The sequence below is a fragment of the Strigops habroptila genome, chromosome 13, assembly GCF_004027225.2.
Source record: "Strigops habroptila isolate Jane chromosome 13, bStrHab1.2.pri, whole genome shotgun sequence".
Taxonomy (NCBI): domain Eukaryota; kingdom Metazoa; phylum Chordata; class Aves; order Psittaciformes; family Psittacidae; genus Strigops; species Strigops habroptila.
In genome coordinates, this window is record NC_044289.2 from 12,278,161 (window position 1) to 12,298,086 (window position 19,926).

Consider the following 19,926-nt stretch of genomic DNA (forward strand, 5'->3'; position numbering starts at 1 on the left):
GAACAAAGATGTGCCTTCCTTGGAGGGACCCGAGCTTTGCTTTTTGTGCATCTGCTCCTCCATTAAAGATCTGTGCCCACAAAGAAGAATGAAAGATTCTGTCTAAACGTGGGATGTTACTTGTCTGTGTCCTATGAGACGAAAATCAGGCAGGGACAGGAGTGCAGAGAGGAGCAGCTCCAGGATGTTTTACTCCCTCATGTTAAAGGAAAGGCACCTGTATGCCGCAAAACAAAACCCAGAGCGAACTGTGCCCACCGTGCCCGTCCTCCACCACCAGGTCCACTCACCTCCTGCTAGAGGGTAACACACTCCTCTGAGACAGAGCACAACAACATCAGCCCAGCTGCTCCTCTATACCTGGGGCTGCAGATCCATCGAGCTGTTATTCCGCATTCCCGATGCTGGGGTGGAAAGCTGCAGTGAATTTAAAGGGAGACTCAGGAACTGGAGAGTTCACACCATCGTTTTGCCTCCTCTGTCCCCATCCAAGTGTCTCTTCTGCTGGTGCCTTCCTGCTCCTCTCTCCAAATAAACACAGCACCAAAATGCCAGAACAAAGTGTCCGGGCAAGGACAGGAGGAGCAAGCAAAGCCCCTTGGTTTTCCTTTGTGCCTTTTTTCCTGGACCTTAAAGCTTTTCCTGTGCATGCATTTATTCATCTGAAAACCTGAATTAACACCCACTCTCCTGTAGCATGAGATCCTTGCTTACAACAAGCATTTATTTGGCACCTCTTAGGATTTTACAAGGCGTACAGGAGGCGCTTGATACCTCAGTAAGAGGAACTGAACACCTCATCTGCTGCAAGGTGCCACCTCAGTGCCAGGACTAAGTGGTATGGGGGGGTCTCACGCCTGGTCCCTGGTCCTCTGCCCATCCTCTGGATGAAGCAGGTCGGCAGAGCCGCTGTGCTCCGCAGTGGAGCTTGTGCTGCTCCATTGGTCATACAGCCCACGGGGGACAGCGACTGACCCCACACACATCGAGTTAACCTCCCCAGTGCTGGGTGAGTGATTGCTGCTGGCCACAGCAGGGGATTATCCCTGTATAACCTCGTTCCATGGCAGGGAAAGCCATGAGCCAGCTGCGAGCGGCCCTTCCCTGGATCGACGCACATCTCGTGTGCAGGACAAGGGATGAATTCCACTGGGTTCAACAGCTGCTCAATGGATTCGTGCTGAGAAAAAGGCAAGTCACGTTTATCACTGAGTCAGGTGAATTAAACATTCACATATATTTGCTGGAAAAAAATTATATACATCTGTAGCAAGGCTCTGCCAAGTCTGAAAGATAAGCATCATCTAGTCACTAAATTAAAAAAATAAAAATCTGACTTTTAAATCTTTTTTTTTTTTTCTCTTTTTATCCATGTTCAAGAGCACAGACAGTTTATTTTGTTAGCACATTTGGTGAAGGATGTTATGTTTTGTGTGAGTAGCCATGAAAACCGGTGAGGATTTGGCATTTGGTTTTGGAAATGATGGAAAAGAAGAAGAAGCCACTTACGCCTTACAGTCTAAATAATCCACAGAGTATATCGGGTTGCGAAAGGGTCACAAAGCAGCAGTCAAAGAGAAGCCTGAACACCCAGAGACGTAGCATACATGTCTGATAAGGAAGAACAAGGTATAGAGCATGCTGGCTAATTAAATAAATGTCACTTTAAACCCTGTTCCTTATGCGTGTAACCCTGGGAAAACCATCCCATAACAAGAAATGGACTCTGAAGAGATTGCTGTATCCATTCACAGTAAGGCTTTGAAGATATATGAAGTTTTATAGCATTTGTATTTTAAGGATTTAGGGCAAGTACATGTTCTTCTACTGAATAAAAAGAAAGTTAGTACTTAAAAGGTTCAAAAATATATCAATTGTGATTATTTTTTTTTTTTTTTACATAAATAAATTATATTGATTTTGGATTTAACAGCTGAAAAAACCCTTTCTGCTTCCACTGGAGGCAAAACTGAACAAAATGTTAGTTAAATAGAGATAGCAGCATTTCTAAGAAATCTGTCGATAGTGATACAGTATCTATGCTACAAGGATGTTATTAAATAGAACACATTTAATTATCGGGGGGGGGGTTGCATTATGATTGGTTACATACTTTAAAAAAAAAATCATCCAATCCAGAAAACTGGGAATAAATTCCGTGAAAATAGAAACCAAATGCTTTTTAGACCATGGGTAACAGACTTCTTTGAGATGCTAATTTTAACATGTACATCATTTATAATCCCAAATGTATAAAAGACAATGACAAAAAGCATCATAAATAAATAATGCAAACTGAAATAGTTATGTCAAAACATTTGGACCATCTGATAAATTAGCAAAACTGTAACAGAAAATAAGTAAAAAATACAGTAAATTGTGACAACCAAGTGTGGAACCGATTACTAGCACGCTCCCAACTCCCTCACCAGCCTGCCTTTCATCTCACGCTGCACCACCGCGGCTTTGTTTCAAGTCTCAAACCATGAGCTGCAAATAAGAACAAGCCCAAGTGAAAGAAGGATTAAACGAGGAGTGAGGGGGAAGGAGAAGTTGCTTGTGGCGGAGTCTCAGTACCCAGAGCTGCGGGGGGCTGACGGCATTAAAACCTGTCCATCTAAAATGCAGACAAAATCATTTGCCAATGGAGATGGGGGGGACTTGGAAATACTGTTCAACAGCAAACGGAATGGAAAGAAGAAGCCAAGGTCATCTCTTCACAGTCTAATGCTAGAAAAGAAGAAACTCGAGCTATGGAAGTCTCGACGGTCCTTCTTAGAGGACTCCCCACAGAGGAAAGCTGGCCTAGAGCCTGCTCCTTGTCTGCCGAAGGGACGTTGCTTCTAGGGTAAGGAGTGGGAAATATAAAAACTCAAAAAGCCTCAGTGTTCATATACAAGCATTAAAATCAGTGTGGCCTGCTCACGGCTGGAAAAAAAAATACCTTTACAGCACTTCTAATGCCATAGATGAGAACTAACGCCATAGAGGAGAACTGAAGACGAGCAGGACGATGAAGAAACTGGTAGCTACAGGTACAGTAATCCCAAAAAAGTCATGCAAGATGTGCAAAACCTTTCCAGCTCAAGCTGAAAAGTTCTTGTAGCTCTCGAGGAAAGGGCAACTAAACTCCACTTAATGCAAAACCAAACTTTGGTTTTAAAAAATACAAAAGAATGCCTAGGTCATTATTTTCACTCGCTGCAGTTTGTCATCAAACCTTTGAGGTGGGGGGATGATAAAGAAATTAGATCACTACCAGTTATGCTTTTTTTTTTCCTTTCAAAGAAATGAATATATGCATTTTCAATCATTAGTTATATACTTCTGTCTATACTACTATTCTAGTAACCATGATAAAATAGGGAAATACTTTAAATCAAAAAATACACATTAGCACTTACTATAGCTGTGCTTTTTACCCCCAAATACAGGCTTTTTCGTTCAGTGTTGCTGTAGACAGAAATACCCTTGTCTGCGTGTAGACCAAGAGGTAAAGACTTTTCTTTTGCTCTTGATTTGGGTTTTTTTTTGCTGCTTTTTCTTCTCAAAGGAGTGAGCAATTTTGGGGGGAGAGGGGGTGTGACCGAGTACTGGATTTGCTATCGTCGGCTGGGATGAACGACTGGAAAAACAGAATGAGAATTCGGTGCCTCCCATACTAGCTAGACAACACTGTTTATCTAATAAAGTGGCAAGACCCTGCAACTATTAACATGTAGTATGTCACCAGAGGTTTCTTTTTTCTGACAGGGAATTAGGTAGATAATATTACTCATGGAAACACAGGTTTATGAAGGCGGGGCGGGAGGGTAAGTAACAAAGAGTTTATGGGATAAGAAACTCACAAGCCACAATCTTTTTGTGTTTTTTTCATTGAGAAACAAAAAGTTCTAATTGGGATCGCGAGCCGCTTCGCGCTCCGGCTCCGCTGGTCCCTCCTGCTCCTTCTCTGCCGAGGATGGTGGTGTTTGCTCCGTACAGTTTTGACTGTTTGCAGCTTCCTTCTCCGGCAGCGGGACAGTCTCTGGCTCTGGGTTTGCCGACTCCCCTTTCGCTTTCTTTCTCTTCCGTTTCTGGCTTTCCAGGTTGGCTGCCTCCGAGTGCCTGGTCTGCTGGATGCCGGGCAGCGCCATGCCGATGCCAGGGGAAAGAAACATCGAGGGATAGATCAGTCCAGGAGACATCCCTGGGATAAGGAACGGGTTAAAAGCTACAGGACTACTGGTAGTTATTGCGGATTCTGTCTGATTAGAAAACGAACTAGGACCAGGCTTCTCTTCCGTGAGAGTTTCTTTTTTCACATCCTGGCTACTCGGTTTATCCTCAGTAGCTTTCTCTGCGTTGGCTGTACCACTTTTCGTTGTGCTTGTTAACGAAGTCGGAGCAGTCGCAGTACAAGTAGTTGTCATGGGGGGGTTGAGGAGTCCTCCAACGCCAAACATCTGGGGCACGGTGGCCATGCCCGGCAGCATCATGGGCAACATACTCAGGGTGCTTTTCACGTCCTCGCCGGCAGGCACTGCTGCAAATCCAGCAGGAAACCCAACCAGCCCAGTCAGGGGGATCCCTTGCATGTTTCTCATGTTCTGAAGCCCTACCAGATCCATCCCAGCAATCAGTCCGTTCATGAACAATGGTCCCATTCCAGAGGAAGAATCTGCTACGATGCCAGGGCCTTTAATGAGGTCGCTTCGGGGCCTTCTCCCCCTGCGGCGGGGCCCCGTGTCCCGCAGCACGGGCTCGGTCAGGATGCGATTGAACTTGCTTTCCGGCAAGTAGCCCTGAGAACGAAACACACACAACAGAAAACACCTGATGGTTATTACGGCATCAAAGGAAGCCTGGCTTTTCTGTGCTTGCATCTGCACCCCAGATGGTGTCAGCACAGAAGTATTTGCCTACATGATATGGAATTTGAGAGGCACACACAACTTTTCCCCAAAGGATGTTGCCAAAGGCTGCAAAACACCCTCACTCTGCCCTGGCGTGATACTGCAGCGTTAAAGTGCACAGGGAGGAATGGAGGAAGCACGTTTGTACCCTGTATTTTCACCCGAGCCCTCAGCATCGGCTGCTCGCAGCATGAGAAGCGCCGGGGCAGCTGAGCTCCCTTCCCAGCTTTAATCAGGGCTTCAGCAACAGGTCAACAATCGTGTCTTTAAGATGTGAAGGGCCAAATTTTCAATGCTCTGCAGGACAGCAAAGCTGCATGGGATGACACGCAGAGAGGGGACATGCTGTCTGAGGAGGTCCCGGCCAGAGCTTTGCTGAGACACCAGGAAGGTTCTTCTGAGCATCTGGATATGGAAACAAAACCCAGCGGCCACAACTGGGCGAGACTGCCCAGTTACACAGAGCAGCTTAAAACTCCATTTTCAGCATTCTCATCACACACATTTAGACATTTCCCTTCGTGGCTCCCTTGAGTTTCAACACTGCCGCTCTTTGAACCATTTCCAATAATGGATTTAGGTAGGAAAAGCATTTCCCATTGACACCTGCAGTGCAGAGCCTTGCATCGGATGACCCTGCAGGCCGCACAGCTACTGCCCACAGAGGGAGAATCTTCTGCTCTGCTCCTTCCGGCACATGGGAGAACCTGCATGGGGCCACCACTGTGCCTGGGCTCCGTGGGGCAGCCAACCCCACGCTCCCGCCTGCCCAAGCACCCGGAGCAGCCGGATGTCCCTCCACATGCATGTGCCAGGACGGATGCGCACTCGCCAGAAGCAAAGTGCTGATGGGGCTCAGGGGTGCAAACACTCACGGGCATGCAGCGGGTGCCCGGAGCAGTGGCCAGGCACACAGCTATTCCTATCAGCAAACAGACCATTCCCTGTGGATGAAGGTGAAGAAGAGCTGCCAGCTCGCACAGGTCTGGCTGCCTGGACATGGAGCTGTTCCCTGGGGAGTGGGACAGACCATGCCAAATCTCCAGCGCTAATTAAAGCGAATTTGAGAGCAGTACAAACCTCTAAGCCAATTGATTCCCCCTCCAGCCTACTGCAAGGGCATCACACAAACCACGGCAGCCACAAAACCAGGGCACAGGCGAGAGGGACCACAGGGAACAGTCTGGGTAAGGCCAGCCCGCAGGGTGGGGAAGGGAGATCCAGCAGCAGCCATGTGCCAGAGGGGACAGCTCTCCTCTTCCTCCTCTGCCACACACAGGGGCAGGGACTGGTGTGACAAACATGGTGAATGAACACGGCGAGGCTCATCTCCATCCTGCCCCTTTCCCTGCCAGTGCCTGAGCCTTCAGGCCTGGTGACCAGGCCCAGGGCTGCGCAGGCACTTTGCAGGAGCTGGTGAAAAGCCTTTGCTGAGGGTAGACTTGAAAATTTGACCCATGACAATGTGTTTTGTCCACTCCCTGATGTCCAGCACCCGAGGTGCATTACTGCTCCTGGGGCGTTTCTATTGCTAAGCATCCCGAGGCCTTCTGGACAGTCACCCTGCGGTGCTGAGCCCCGTTCCCAGGGCGCTGAGCCCCTGCTCTCTTCCATCCCCTGGCCACGCTGTTGAGCTGTGGCACGTACCCAACCTCCCTCTCTGCCACGCGAGTGCTCCCGGTGCTGCCAGCCCTGCAGCTCTCCCCTCCCAGCTCCCAGCTCCTCACTGGAGAAAGGTTGTGGGGATGGGGAGGGGAAAGAAAAGATGACATGATACAGATTTCTCCAAAAGCTCTAACTTACTGAAAGCTTAACAATGTCAGCCCAGTCAGCTGCAACAGCATACTCCAAGTTTGCATCAAGCCACCTTGGCAATTCCTTCAATGCTGGTGCCGTGGCTCCCCCTAACTATAAAACACAGCAGAAGGATGACCTCTATTGCAGAAAGAGTTATGTAAAATAATACAAGAAATACGATTACACTTCCCCTAGCTCCTTGCTTTGGGCTGCAATTTGGCTGGGGCAGAGGCTCTTCCCTTGCTACACATCTTTGCAGGACTCAGTACGTGCCTGCTGCCTCCAGACACACCGTTCAAGGGAGAAAGGGCAAGTTCGGCCTCTGTGGCCAGTCCCATCGTCCTCCCCATGAACAAGTGATGGGGGTAGAGCTTCTCTAAAAGCCACGCTCAGAGTCAGACAAACCCACCCATTCACCCGGGTCTCCAATGGCCACTATGGGTGTAACAGAGGGGAACACAGATGTGGCTGAAACAGCCTCTTTCTGCCTCACTCTTTAGTTTCAGGTTTAGATGTGCTTAACGGCACATCTCCTTCCGACCTAGTGCAGTCCTGGGTGCATTTAACAACTTAATTTGGGTGCAAAGTATCCCTGAACAACCCTTCTCATTCAGAGAGGTGAGCATCACTGCAGTGGGGATTAAACGGCAGACAAGAAAATCCATGCTCTTTGCTCAGTAAGCAAGAAAAAGCCCTTCAAACCCTCCACTTCCTGCATGTGCAGCCCTTGGGTGGGTGTTGGTGTGCTCTGCCTGCCCCTCGTAAGGAGGAACAAAGCAAATATCTTTGCACGGCAATATTACAATTTGTGGCATCCTGCAGTGAATCCAAGGGGAACAATCCAATCTGGAACAGGAAGCACCAGCCAGGGCTGTGCTTTCAGTGGCTTTAAAGCCAAAGGCTGAATCCCTTTGCCATTGCGGGGTCTGTGCACCTTGGCAAGGGTGAACACTCAAGACTTCCCTTTACACAGAAAGTCACTTATTTTTGAGGTCTGTGTCCCCTTGGGCACACACGTGTCACAGGATAGTGTAGATCAGTGACGTGTTCGTCCCATCCATAGGCTCCTCTGGATTAAATCTCCCCCAGGTGAGCTCAGGGCGTGCTAAGCATTTCCAGATACCAAGGGCAGAGCACAGAACAGGCCTTCGCTTACCCGCCGTCCGGTACCCTTATGTACCACAGGCACCCGCTCCTCTCCCGAGAGTGAGCTAATGTCCAATTTGCTGGGGTCCTTGCAGCGTTGCCTCCTCTGCTTGGGCTTGTCTGAAAAACTCTGGAGTGCAAACAAGACAACGTTAATGAGACTGGATGGCTTAATGAGCCTGGACGGCCACAAGCCCTGCAGGACTGCAGCATGGATGAGCTCCCGAGGGACAGAGGGTCCCTGCAGCCTTGGGTGGGAGCAATGTGAGCGGCACAGGCTGGTCTCTGCCACAGGGCCAGCTCCCAAATGAGCACTATTGATTTTTGTACCTATAAAGGGGTTTTTTGTGTACCCCATTTGGACTGCTCCAAAGTTTAATTCCCCTCCAATCCTACAACTGCCAATTGATATATGTGCATCTGTTAACAGGGCACTAACTACAGCTAGGAAAGAAAGAGAAAACAGGTCTGTGTGTGCCACCTCGTGTCAATCTGATACAGCTACCTGCTTCTCACCAGCTCATCTGTGCTTTGTTTTGCTCCTATTTCAGCTGTTCCCACAGCAGAGAGGCTGCACCGTGTTTCTTTAGACAACATATTTTCAGGACCACAATGTACAAGGTTACAGCTAAGTTGTTGCACACCCACTGCCTACACCAAGTCCCGGCGTCAACGTGCCTGCAGGAATGAGGCATTATAATGAACTACTGCAGGCTCTGATTCCTGAGAGTCAAAGAAAAGCCCCCGAGCATGATCTGTCCTTCAAAAAGCTGAGCTGCTGCAGTACCCCAAAACAGCTTCCAATCAATCCTACCTGGAGAGAGGACACCCGCCCTGATGGGGACCTGCTGCAGGGCACTGGGGGCTTGCTGAGGACAAGAGGTTCACCAGTGGCACAGCCAGACTGGGCGAGCTCCAGTAAGCCCCCATGGAAGGCAAGAATGATGGAAAGGCACCTCCATTTGACTCCTTCTTGCAGTGCTCCTGGGAGACTGGCCTTGGGCACAGAGCTACATGTGTCTCCAGACTCTGAAAAGCAAGGGCCATCCCGCCCCAGCAAACACTGGGCTCCTCATCTCTTATCTCTAATGAGCTCCAAACCACTACAGGCTTGCCTGTAGGCCAAGCTCCAGGGAATCCCTGCCTCAGGCATACCATCCTCCTGGACCAAGATGCAGAGTCTTTTATGTATTCCTGCAGTTCTTCCCACTCTGTTTTACAGCCTGTACTCTGCCTACCACATGGTCTAATAGGTTAAATAAGCTGAAACCTGGAGCAAACCGTCCTGTGAAACCAAGAGGTGGATGCTTACGAGACAGTAAGAAGAATCAGACTTTGCAGCCCACTTTCTGACAGCACCCACAGCCACACAGCCTTTGCAGCCAGCAACACAGCCACTCAGTCCAGTTTTTTATGTGAAGAGGTTTTCTTTCGTCTGGGAACCTTATTTAATACAACAGCACTGCCTTAAATGACCCCAGGGCAGAGGGAGCAACACCGACAGATCTTGAGCATCCCAAATCCCTCTTGCCGTTTCTCTCCCCGTCCTTGGCACTTCTGGAAGACACTGGACTAATTGTGTATTGGGTAGACGGATGAACTGGAGGTGGAGAACGGACCTTGGGGCAGGAGAATGCAGCTCAGCAAGTGCCCTTCACTGCAGCACAGTCCTGCAGCCAGCCCTGATGAACACCATGAGCTGTGTGGTTTTGAGACACTTCATTGAAGCCCTGAGCTTAAGACAACCACAGAAGAGCTAACATACAGGGCAGCACACAGGACAGACACACACACACGTGCCACCGAGGGCCACCCTTACTGTGCCAAAGCTGGGAACTTCGAGTGTGTAGTCGGACTGCTGACGGAGCCAGTCAAGGAGACTCTTATTCGGGACAGCCTTCTCTGCTTGGCTGCCTGCAGCTGGGACTGGCTGTGGAGTTGAGGTAGCAGCAACCGGCCCATCGGGGAGGGGACTGTTCTGAGGGGGCTGCGGCTGGTCTTCCTGAACATCCTGGTGTGGAGGGAAGAGCAGAGGGAGCCATCAGCAGCGTGTGGTGATGCACACGCACCCAACAAGCAGAGATCTGCTCCCATCACACAGATTAATCAACGTATTCCCCAGTGCCTGTTCCTTAAATCACCACCCACCACATTACGCTTGTGCTCAGTCCCCAGCACTGGTGGCATGGAGGGCAGGGAGAGCTGGGAGATGCTTCTGAACTCTCCTCGAAACACCCTAATCACCAGGAGGACCAACTTCCCCCCAGATCGCTCCTAAAAGTGGTCTAGAGGAACTGGTCTTGCCCCCAGAGCCCCATTTTTCTTTGAGTGGATCCCAGGGTAGAAGGAGAAAGGATACAGCAGGCTCTCAGCCATAGATCCAATGCAGTCAAGGACCTTTCCTAATGTTCTCTAACCCTAGACTCCCCTTGAGGTGAGGCAGCTGCTTTTGATAACGCTTAGCAGGACTCAAACACTCCAGAGTGCTGCAAGCCAGAATGAAAGCTTCCCTTCCTCCCTGAAGCACTATCCACTCCTGCCTGCTCCAGCACAAGCCAAGCTGTCCCGGAGGAGGTCCTGCACTGTTGTGGGCAGCAGAGCTTGTAGGAGAGAACTGGACCATGAGACAAATCATTCTGACTCCACATGAGAGGGAGAGCATCAACTCACCTGCAGCCTGGTTGGAAGAGGCCTCTCCTTCAAGAAGATGAGGTCCATCCCTTCTACATTTTTTCTCCTGCCCCGTCTCCTCCTCATGGCAGCATCATCTCTCCGGAGGCTGCCATTCACTATTTGTCCCGTGACAGGATGGATTAACCCTGCCTGGAGGATGCCAGACAAGTCCATGCCCAGGGAGCCCTGCAGGGTGTTCACAGTCCCCAGTTTGGGCATGTTTGTGTTCAGGGGGAAAGGAGAGGAGTTCCCCGGGGACCCATCAGAGGCTCTGGACAAGTCCACTGCTGTGTCACGCCAGCCATTCAGCACAATGGGTGGATGAACATGGGTTGCTGCCAGCTGCTCCAAGCTCCTCTGTTTGGCATCTCTCTCCATCTCAAATTCATAGGGCCTCCTGTGCTTCCGCTCGTCCTTTGCAAAGGCAGGGGTCAGGAAACCTTCCTGTGTGTATCAAAGCCACAGAGAAGGTTACAACTGCTCATGCACTGCCCAGGGAGCACAGCTCTTAAATCAACACTGCGCTAATGGTCAGGCTTTTCTGCCTTTACAGGAGCCCTGAAGGATGCTCTTTCCCTGGGCACATCAAACTCCTCTTTCCTTGTGTGGGGATGGAGCAGGAGCATCCTCACACACACTTTGATCCCCCAAGGTGTTGTAACCCCGGGTGCTATGCCAGCTGCTGGGCAACCAGGCTGGGTTCCAGCCCAGCAGCTTCTCTCTTCATTGTGTCCAACAGCGAGAGGACACGAGAGTTGGTGACTGATGGGATGGTGCCTTTTTGTGCACCCGTTGTTTTGGGACATCAGGGCAGTGTCTCCTTTTCCCCCTGACCATGCTGGGGGCTCTGGCACTGACTCTGGAAGCACTTCTACAGCTGCAGAACAGGAGGGAAGCAGCGCTCACGGGGGGCTGAGAGCACCAGGAGCTCACCAGGAGCCCTCAGTGAAGGAGACCAAGTGGTTCAAGCCACATGTTATACACCACGTGGCACCAAAAGGCAGTGAGAACCCAGATCCCTCTTGGGAAACCCTTTGAGCACTTCTAGGCAACTCTTCACCCCAGAGTCCCAAACCCGTCCCTGCCTGAGGGGCCCCCCTCACCTTTTGTACCTGTGAGATTAACACCCCGTTATTGAAGCTGGGGTCGGAGGCTTCTGACTCGGCAAAGCTGTTCCTGCTGCCGGCGTTGCTGGCTACTGCTGGAGCTGTCAGCAGGGTTGGTGTCTCAAACTGCTGGCTGGAGGAAGGCCACTTGCCCTTCAGGATGGCATGGCAGATGTTGTCAATGCGGTTGATGATCACACGGTCCTGCAAACAGAATTGGATGGTGGCAGGTTGGGATCTGAATGACTGACTCAGGATTAAAGACAAACCCAGCTGATGTGACTTCAGCCTGGCAGCGAACTGCTTTGGGGCAGGCATGTCTCAAATGGGTGCTTGGAAAGAGCATCCCAGTTAGAGCATCCACGGGGAGCCATGTGTGGAGGACCAGGAGGCAGAGCTGGGGCTGTGTGAGCCGCTGCTGGTCAGTACCACGCAGTAACACTTGCAACAAACACAGTGTTCATTTTAAACTCACTTTAGGCCACTCAGAGAAGGAGTAAAGCGTCTTCTCCTGCAGCAGCTGAGCTATGGTCGGTGCCCGGGCATCCTGAAGGTCATCAATCTCCCCGGGCAGGACAGAGGCAGAACTCTTGCTCTCTTCCTCCATGTACTTCTCTAAACCATCTGAGGAAGCAACAGAGAACAGAACCCATCACAGTCCTGCCTCTCTTGCCCTCTTGAGGCGAGAGCAACTCCTCACACCTTCCCACCCCTTTCCCTAGCCAGCCACCAAGCAATGCAGCAGCCCTGGGTCATGGCAGGCAGCCCACACTGCTCAGGAAGGGCCAGCATTCCCCTGGGCTGTTTGCCCAGCGCTGTCCTGTGCCAGGAAGGGAAGGGTGTCCTGCCTTCCATGGGATGCTCATGGCAAAGGGGCTGCTGGGGCTAACGGTGGGTGGGTGGTTCTGGCAAACATAGCCACCAACCCTTTGTTCCCCAATCATACCAGCCAGAGTGAGTCCCTGGGGGCTCAGCACCCCAAGGCTGTGGCTCTGCAGCGGACAGCAGGTCCCTCCCACCCCAGAGGTGACTGATAAGCAGACGGAGCTCTCAGGACCATACCTTGACTCTGGCTGCTGCTGGCTTTCTCCCCCTCATCTCTGTTCTCACGCTCTTCTTGCTTCACCCCCTGGGGTTTGGGGTGCAGGGCCTCTCTGCAGCCTGTCTGCCCCTCAGCCCCTCGGCCCCAGGCCTCCCCCCCAGCACGGGGGGGCTCTGCCACTGGGACCCCCAGCATTGGTGCAGGCAGGCCGAAAGCCTGGCCATGAGCCTGTCCCGGTGAGTGCTGCAGGGTGCTCTCCTCATCCAAGCCATGGTCCTCCCTGCCCTCTGGCCCGGGGTCCCCCAGCCCCTCGGGTGTCCCCAGCCCCAGGGACTCTCTCTCGCCATTCACATCTTCTGGGCAAGTGTCCTCGGGTGTGCGGAGGCCAGAGCTCTGCTCCTCACCCCCCAGTTCATTGGCCTCGGGGTCACAGCCAGTCCTGGTCCTGGGAGTACTCAAGATTTCTACAGCATCTGCTGCTGCCTCCGAGTTATCATCATCCTCTTCTTCCTCCTCGTCTTCCTCGCTGTGGCTCTGGCTTGGCCCTGACTTTGCCTCCATTCCTTTCTCCTGCAGCAGATTGATGAACCTCTGCTCAGGAGGAACCTTGATTTCATAGTTATGAAGAGTGGGACTGTAGAGCCCCATGCTTATGACCCCTTCCATGGCAGCGTGCTCAGGCAGCACTGGTGCAGGGCTGGTGAGGTCTCCCTTCTGCTGCAAGGCTTCACAGAGCTCTGCTGGGATGCTGTGCGAAGGGTCGCTTTCGGGGGTAGAAGGTGAAGGCTCAGCCTCCTCATTCTGACTGTCCATTCGGTCACAGCCCATCTGCAAACCCTCTAGGAAGGGAGCCTCTCTCATGGCATCTGCATCGCAGCTGGACGGATCCTCGTCCCCCTCCAGCTTGCCCTCAGAGAGTTTAGCAACGCTGCTTCCAACATCTGGGCAACTTGGGCTGTCTCGAGCAAGGGAGCTTTGCTCACTGTTACAGGCCTTCTCGTCATACATCATGCACACCAACGAGTCTGGCAAAGAGCTCTCATCATAGTTACTGGACATGATGTCCTGGACTTTAGACATGAACGTTTCACAGTTTGCATCCGGTGGACTGCCCCCAGCCTGGGACATGGTGTTGTCTACAGCTTCCAGCTTGATCTGACTCTCAGCTTCATTCTCCAGGGATTCACAAGTCCGGTCCACCTGGCTGTACAGAGGGGAACTGTAGAGTTTGGAGTTAGTCTGGTAAAGGCAGCAGAGGGTTTCTGGGGCTGGGAGCCCCGTTCTTTTATTCTGGGCATAGTTCCTGTAGGCATCTAAAAAAGACAGCTGGGGGTCATTCATGATGTAGTAGTCGGTGCGGTTGAGGCCGTGCTTGGCGGTGCCGATGAGCAGGTCCCGGTCGTGTTTGCCACACTCCCACCACACGGGCAGGTAGAGGCTGGGCCGGCACAGCTTGAGCCGCTCGTGGAGCTGCGGACACTTGAGCACTTGCTCACGCACCTTCCGCAGCAGCTCGATGCGATAGAGGGTCCTGGCAGCACGTTCCTCTGTGATGGGCTCCACGTAGATGTCAGGGTCTGGGGGACCTACAGCAGGGATAGAAAAGCCAAGGCTCTGTTATACACATCGATGAGAGTTACCCAGAGCAAGGAGAGTGCTTGTAGTTGAGGCTTCTTTTCCCAGTCTCAGCATCTCCCATTCGTTTGCCACCAAATGGACATGTGGGTGTAAACTGCCTCGACTTTAGCAGCTGGACCAAGAGCAGCACTCAACTAGAGGTTGCCATCTTGGATAAAATCAGTTGTGATTTCATGGGAGAGCTCCGTGGAGCACCTATGGAGCCCACAGGGCTGCTCTACCTTCCTGCCGCGCTGAGGAGATGGTAAGTGGTGGTGACAAGGCAGCCAGAAATGCACACAGCTTCTGCAAGCCCACAGCCCGCCCGGCATCCCGCTGCCTCCAACTGTCCCTGCAACTCCTCCCTTGCTCTCCTGCTCCATAAGAGCAGTGGGACCATTTCTGACCTATGTGTACCTAGTGTTACGTCTCCACAGGCCATGCAGTTCCCACTCACCATCCTCTTTCCACAGTGGGAGACCACAGACATTCTTGCACATGGCCACGAAGCTGTAGAAGTACTTCTCCAGGCTTTCATCTGTCTTCTTCTCCAGTCGAGAGATGGCTCGGAACTGAGTCCAGTCAAAGATCTTTTTCTCCTGGTCATAGACAACCCCAAAGGAGGAGACGGTGCGGTAGAAATCTGCCTGCTCCCTCCTGGTCCACCTGTGGGGCAGGGAGGAGACATGAACACCACTAAGACCTCCTGGTCCCAGCATGGGCAGGGCATCAGGCACAGAGGCTCAGAAAGGACTATCTAGCTACTGCCCACCAGTTTTGGGGGAGCTGCCAGGAGAAGCACACTGGGGAGATCACCACAACCTGAGATCCTCTGCCTCATGGTGCATAGCAGGGAGGAGCAAAGGCCACAGGCCCCCTGCTGAAACAGCCTCTTGGCTCAGTGTTGAAAAAACACTCTTGGCTGTTTGAGAAGATAGTCAGTGCAGCTCCAGGCTGTGCTGCCGATGGGGAGCAGGCTCCAGCAGCTTCTCTGGAGGTACAAACCTACCTCCACTACTCGCTTCCTGCCATGCTGAGCTGTCTCACCACTTCCATGGAAAAGCCAACTCTGTGCCAGGAATTAGAAGGGAAGGTCCTGCAGGCACAGCTTTCATCCAGCCTCTTCCAGAGGGAAACTGGGACTGGGGTTCATTGCCGTAAAGGCCCCAGTAACAAACACCATCCACACACCCTGCTGACCCCTGTGGACTCCTGGGTGCCAGGGATGGATGCCATCCCCTCCCCACTGAAGGACAGCAGCCATGGAGATGGGGAGTTTCAGTTACAGTGCTGTTAGAGCACAACTTTCACTCTGGTTTGGACCCTCTGAGCTTTCACCTCATGGGGATCACTGCAAGGAATGATTCAGGACAGAGATGGTGAAGAGCACCCTGGGCAAATGCAGCCCCAGGCAAACAGGGTGCAGAGAAACAGGTCACAGAGAACAGACCAGGGTGCAAACTGCAGGGAGAGTGCAGGAGCAGGTCACAGCAGGGAAAGGTGAGTGCCAGGAGGGTCCCACCATCTTTTCATTTACTGGGATGCAAACAGAATGAGAGCACACCACAACCAGGATATGCCATTGGGCTCCCAAAGCCATGAACAGGAGCCTAATGCAGTAGTGTGAGAGACATAAGGGTCAGAAAGGCTGCACACACAGGCTGTGACTGTGCTTGTGTGTCACCCCTCTGCCATGGTGTGTCCCAAGTGCACAACCCTGCTCAGCAGGACCTGCTCTGCTGGGACTGGAGGCAATCCCTGGCCCAGCAGACGCTGGGTTTGAGCTGTCCCCTTGCTTCTTTTCACCATGTCACCAGTACTATGGAGGCTGCTCCCCAGCTGGGCTTGCTGCTGGAGCCACGAGGCTCCCTTGTGCCTGGGAGCAGCATTCCCTGCCCAGCAAGGAACCCACATGCCAGCCGTGGTGACATCTACCTGGGGGCAAGGATTTCCACTGGCCTCAATCAGCTTTGGAAAGGACATTCTGCTGCGTTACCTTTTCTGCATTTCTTTGTTCACAGAGTCCATCTCGGAGGCTCTCCGGAACATCTCGTCCTGCAGCCAGTATCCATGGTTACCAGGCATGAGCATCTCGGCACGTGGAGGCAGCTCTTTGCGGTTGCAGCGCTGGTAGACGGTGACGAGCCTCCGCAGTCTGGCTGTGAGAGCAGATGAGACAGGCCAGCAGGATCTGTCTGAGTCGGAGCCATCCTGGGCTTCAAACATCAGCAAGGACATTAGTATTTAATGCACACTCAAAGCCACGGCTTCCTGCATCCCTCCAGCCCAGCTCTGAGAGCTCCCTCCCACAGGGGATGCCAGGGATCACAGTTATGACTGGGGCGCTGTGGTGACCATCCCTGGGCCTCTGCACCCCGAAAGCTCCTGGCTCACAGCCTCACCATATCTCAGCTTCCTTCTGAGAGGCAGAGATCAGGGTAGGAATGACAGCTCCAGGCCAGGCTGTGCAAGGGAGAGGACTGCAGATCCCTGCTCAGCAGCAGGGCCAGCCAGCCCATGACATCTGCCAGCACTGCCCACTGCAGAGACCAGCATGCTCATCTCATCCAGGCAACTGCATGGACAAGGGCAAGGTAACGGCTTTGGGTCACCCCTGGCTGCCTTTGCCTGGGAACACCTTTTCAGGCCCCTGGCTGCCCTGTCACAGGGCCCATCCCTGGGTCAGACATGACTTTGCTGACAGGCGCCTGCCCAGGTTAAGCTACCTCACCCACTACCCACTACCACAGAGCAGCGTGTCCCCCCAGCCCAGCAGCGCCTGTCTCAGCGCCCCGGCTGTGCCGTGCCAGCCCTGGGAAGCCACACACGATGCTGCAGGAGACACGGCCTCACCTGCCGCTGGCTCATCCCGCTTCTCACTGGCTTCGCCCACCCCAGCGGCCACGATGTCCTGCAGAAGGAAACCATGAGAGAGGGCTCCCAGCCCCGCACACAGCACCCCGTACCCACAGCCCACCCGGGTTCAGGGGGGCAGGACACGCAGAGCTGTGTGTCCTGGGCACTAGGCACAGGGCACACAGGGGAGGTGGCAGCTCAGAGGGTGACATCTCAGCAGTGCTGTCCGTTGTGGGCCTGGAGGAGAGGTCCACCACAGTGACAGAGGCTGCAGAGCCACTGCCCAGGACAGTGAAAGTGCACAGCCTCTGCTGCTCAAATTAATTCTGCACCCTCCCGTGCTGCCTTGTTCACTGCTTTTCCTCTGCCCCAGAGCCATTCCTTCTGGGACACCCCCAACTCCTTCGCCAGGGCCCCATGTGGCTCCTGAACCTGAGTTGAGAGCCAGCACCCTGGCCATTCCCAGGGGTGCTGGCTCTCAACCCCCCTCAGCTGCCCAAAAGGGAGATGCTGCCCAGGTCTGCAGGAAACACACAGAGGCAACAACAGAAGCTGAGATGACACAGACTGTGGGGCAGAGCCCATGCATGGCACAGCAAAGCTGGCACAGGGCAGGGTCATCAGCAGGGCTGGTTCCCCAGTGCCTCACAGCACAGCTGATGGAGCCAAGCCTGCAGCACAGGGCAGGAGGGAAAGCCTGGCAGCAGCAGATGTTCACTGATCACTGTGAATCCCACTCACCTCCTGCTTTGGCAGCCCTTCCAGCTTTTCTCCACTGCTCTCTTCCTTTTCCATGCAGCCCCTGGGTAAGAGAGTGAATTAGTCCCTGGCAGCAGCAGCACAGCACCTCTGGCAGTGCCAGTCATTGGCAGGAGGGAGCAGAGAAGTGGTGTTCATGCTTCACACTGAGGAGCCAGCTCCCCCCTGCCTGCTGCCCTGCCCGCTGTGCTCAGATGCAGTCTGCTCCCTTCCTCCTCCCTGTGCACAGCTCATCCCACAGCCCCAGGAGTGCGCCAGGCAGCCCCCAAGAGGTCTGCTCCATCCCCTGCCCACCTTTCGGCAGTGTCCTGGGCCCCGTCGCCAACACCCTGCTCCGCAGAGAGCAGCTTCTCATCCGGCATTCCCACTTTCTCCAGGAAGCAGAGCGCCGGGTCCGCCCGCATGGCGTTGTACCGCTCGTAACCTGCCAACCACCACGGGCCATCAGAAAGGAGAAAAGACAGCACAAAGCCAGGTCTGAGAACCTCCTGCTCTGTGGGACACTGCTCCCCATGTGGCTCTCACTCTCTGTGCTGCTGTGAGAGTAATTCTCACCCTCAGAAATTCAGAACACTTTCCCCAAAGCTGCTAATTGCTCCACAGCAGCAGGAAAAGAGAAAGGCCAGGCTCTGCATCCCACCAGGCAGCCCTGCTCCATAGGCAGCGCAGTGCCCGGAGCTGTGCACAGCACCCAGGGCAGGTTTGCAGCTGGGAGCAAACAGCCCCATGGCTCCTGGAAGCCACAGGGGGACTTCGTGACAAGGCTGGGGATGCCAGGAGAGACTCTGTGCCTTCCTCCTCACCCTCACGTGGCAACTGCATGCTGATCCTGGAAAAACAGGAGCATGCCACGAGCCTGGGCATGGCCATGCTGGGCACTGCAGTGTGCCTGCCCCACCACCCAAACAAGGCAGCTGCTGGTGCCTGGGAGAGCTCCCGTGGCTCTATGTGGCTGTGGTGTGTGGCCACAGCTCTGCCCTTTCACACTGACGTGATGCCCCCTCCAGGTGCTCCACTTGGGTATCTCTCATGCATTGGTACCCCCCAGACAAGCTGGGTACACACCGTGCTTGAAGACGCCGATGAGCAGGGATTTATCGGCTTCAGCATTCCACCAGTCCACTGGGATCTCCACGTAGTCAATGTCCGGCAGCAGCACGTCCAGTTCCCTGTGGCAGACAAGGCATGAACACCCTCTCCCAGCCTCACCAGACACCGGAGCACGCTGGGCACTGCTGGGCAGGGGCAGGGGGAGACAGGAGCCACCACCCACTGGCTGGGGGATACCTAATGCTCAACAGCATCTCTTGGGGGAAGCCACTTCAAACCCCCCAACCCCAGAGGAACAGCATGTCTGGTGGGGTGGGCTGCAATGTCCCCTCCACACAGACTGGTGATGATGGACCTGTGCTGGGGAAGGCAGCTGACCTTGCTTCTAGTAAATAAAAGCCAGCATATCACACTCCTCTTCAAAGCACCGAGAGCTGAATCTTTGCAGTAAGGACAGGAGCAGGGAGGCTGCAGGCTCAATGGCATTAACAGAGCCTGCTGGCCCCCTGTCCTCAGTGCTGGGAAGGGACTACAGGCCACAGCAATGGGGCACACTCTGCTCCAAGGCAGAAGGATGCCCTCTAAGGGTGAAGCTTTGCCTGAGGAAGACCTGGGGATTTGACCACAGGGTGTGACTCGCCTGGAGCTGCGGTGAGTGCAGACGTGCTGGGCTGGATGGCTGCGGCAGTGCTTGAGCGCTGCCAAAACCTACCCAAGAAGCACCCCAGGGGTTCACTGTAAGGTCCCTACCTGGCGGGGGTCCCCTCGAAGGCTTTGTCCGCAGCTTCCCCCAGCACTTCAGCCTTCAGGTAGTAGAGCATTCGCACCCGCAGCAGAACCCTGTCCCGGGGCAGCAGAGAGGAGCACACATTAGCACACAGGTTCTCAGATGCCAGCCTAGGGCCTGGCCCAATGGCCCAATCCAGAGCATTTGCAGAGAGATGCTCTGAGGGTCAGCAGGGCCAGAGACACCATGTTTCCCTGC

The 19,926-nt window shown here is 53.5% G+C and overlaps 1 protein-coding gene across 8 annotated transcripts in view; it reads right to left on the bottom strand.

Annotated features, from left to right (window-relative positions):
- Positions 1 to 1,360: 1,360 nt before the first annotated feature.
- CHD6 (chromodomain helicase DNA binding protein 6) overlaps positions 1,361 to 19,926 on the bottom strand; it is a 72,961-nt gene continuing 54,395 nt past the window's right edge. For 4 of the 8 annotated variants that reach the window (XM_030503310.1, XM_030503314.1, XM_030503311.1 and 1 more), the window contains 15 exons: positions 19,692 to 19,781; positions 18,957 to 19,060; positions 18,186 to 18,315; positions 17,874 to 17,934; positions 17,130 to 17,187; positions 16,273 to 16,492; positions 14,734 to 14,942; positions 12,680 to 14,245; positions 12,093 to 12,241; positions 11,615 to 11,821; positions 10,509 to 10,955; positions 9,658 to 9,849; positions 7,849 to 7,968; positions 6,699 to 6,803; positions 1,361 to 4,784 (listed from right to left, as the gene is read on the bottom strand). In XM_030503310.1, coding sequence (XP_030359170.1) covers positions 3,894 to 4,784; positions 6,699 to 6,803; positions 7,849 to 7,968; positions 9,658 to 9,849; positions 10,509 to 10,955; positions 11,615 to 11,821; positions 12,093 to 12,241; positions 12,680 to 14,245; positions 14,734 to 14,942; positions 16,273 to 16,492; positions 17,130 to 17,187; positions 17,874 to 17,934; positions 18,186 to 18,315; positions 18,957 to 19,060; positions 19,692 to 19,781 — 4,549 coding nt within the window. In that variant the 3' untranslated portion in view covers positions 1,361 to 3,893. The remainder of the gene's footprint in view (positions 4,785 to 6,698; positions 6,804 to 7,848; positions 7,969 to 9,657; positions 9,850 to 10,508; positions 10,956 to 11,614; positions 11,822 to 12,092; positions 12,242 to 12,679; positions 14,246 to 14,733; positions 14,943 to 16,272; positions 16,493 to 17,129; positions 17,188 to 17,873; positions 17,935 to 18,185; positions 18,316 to 18,956; positions 19,061 to 19,691; positions 19,782 to 19,926) is intronic. The other 4 variants (XM_030503313.1, XM_030503315.1, XM_030503317.1 and 1 more) reach the window with 4 other exon arrangements.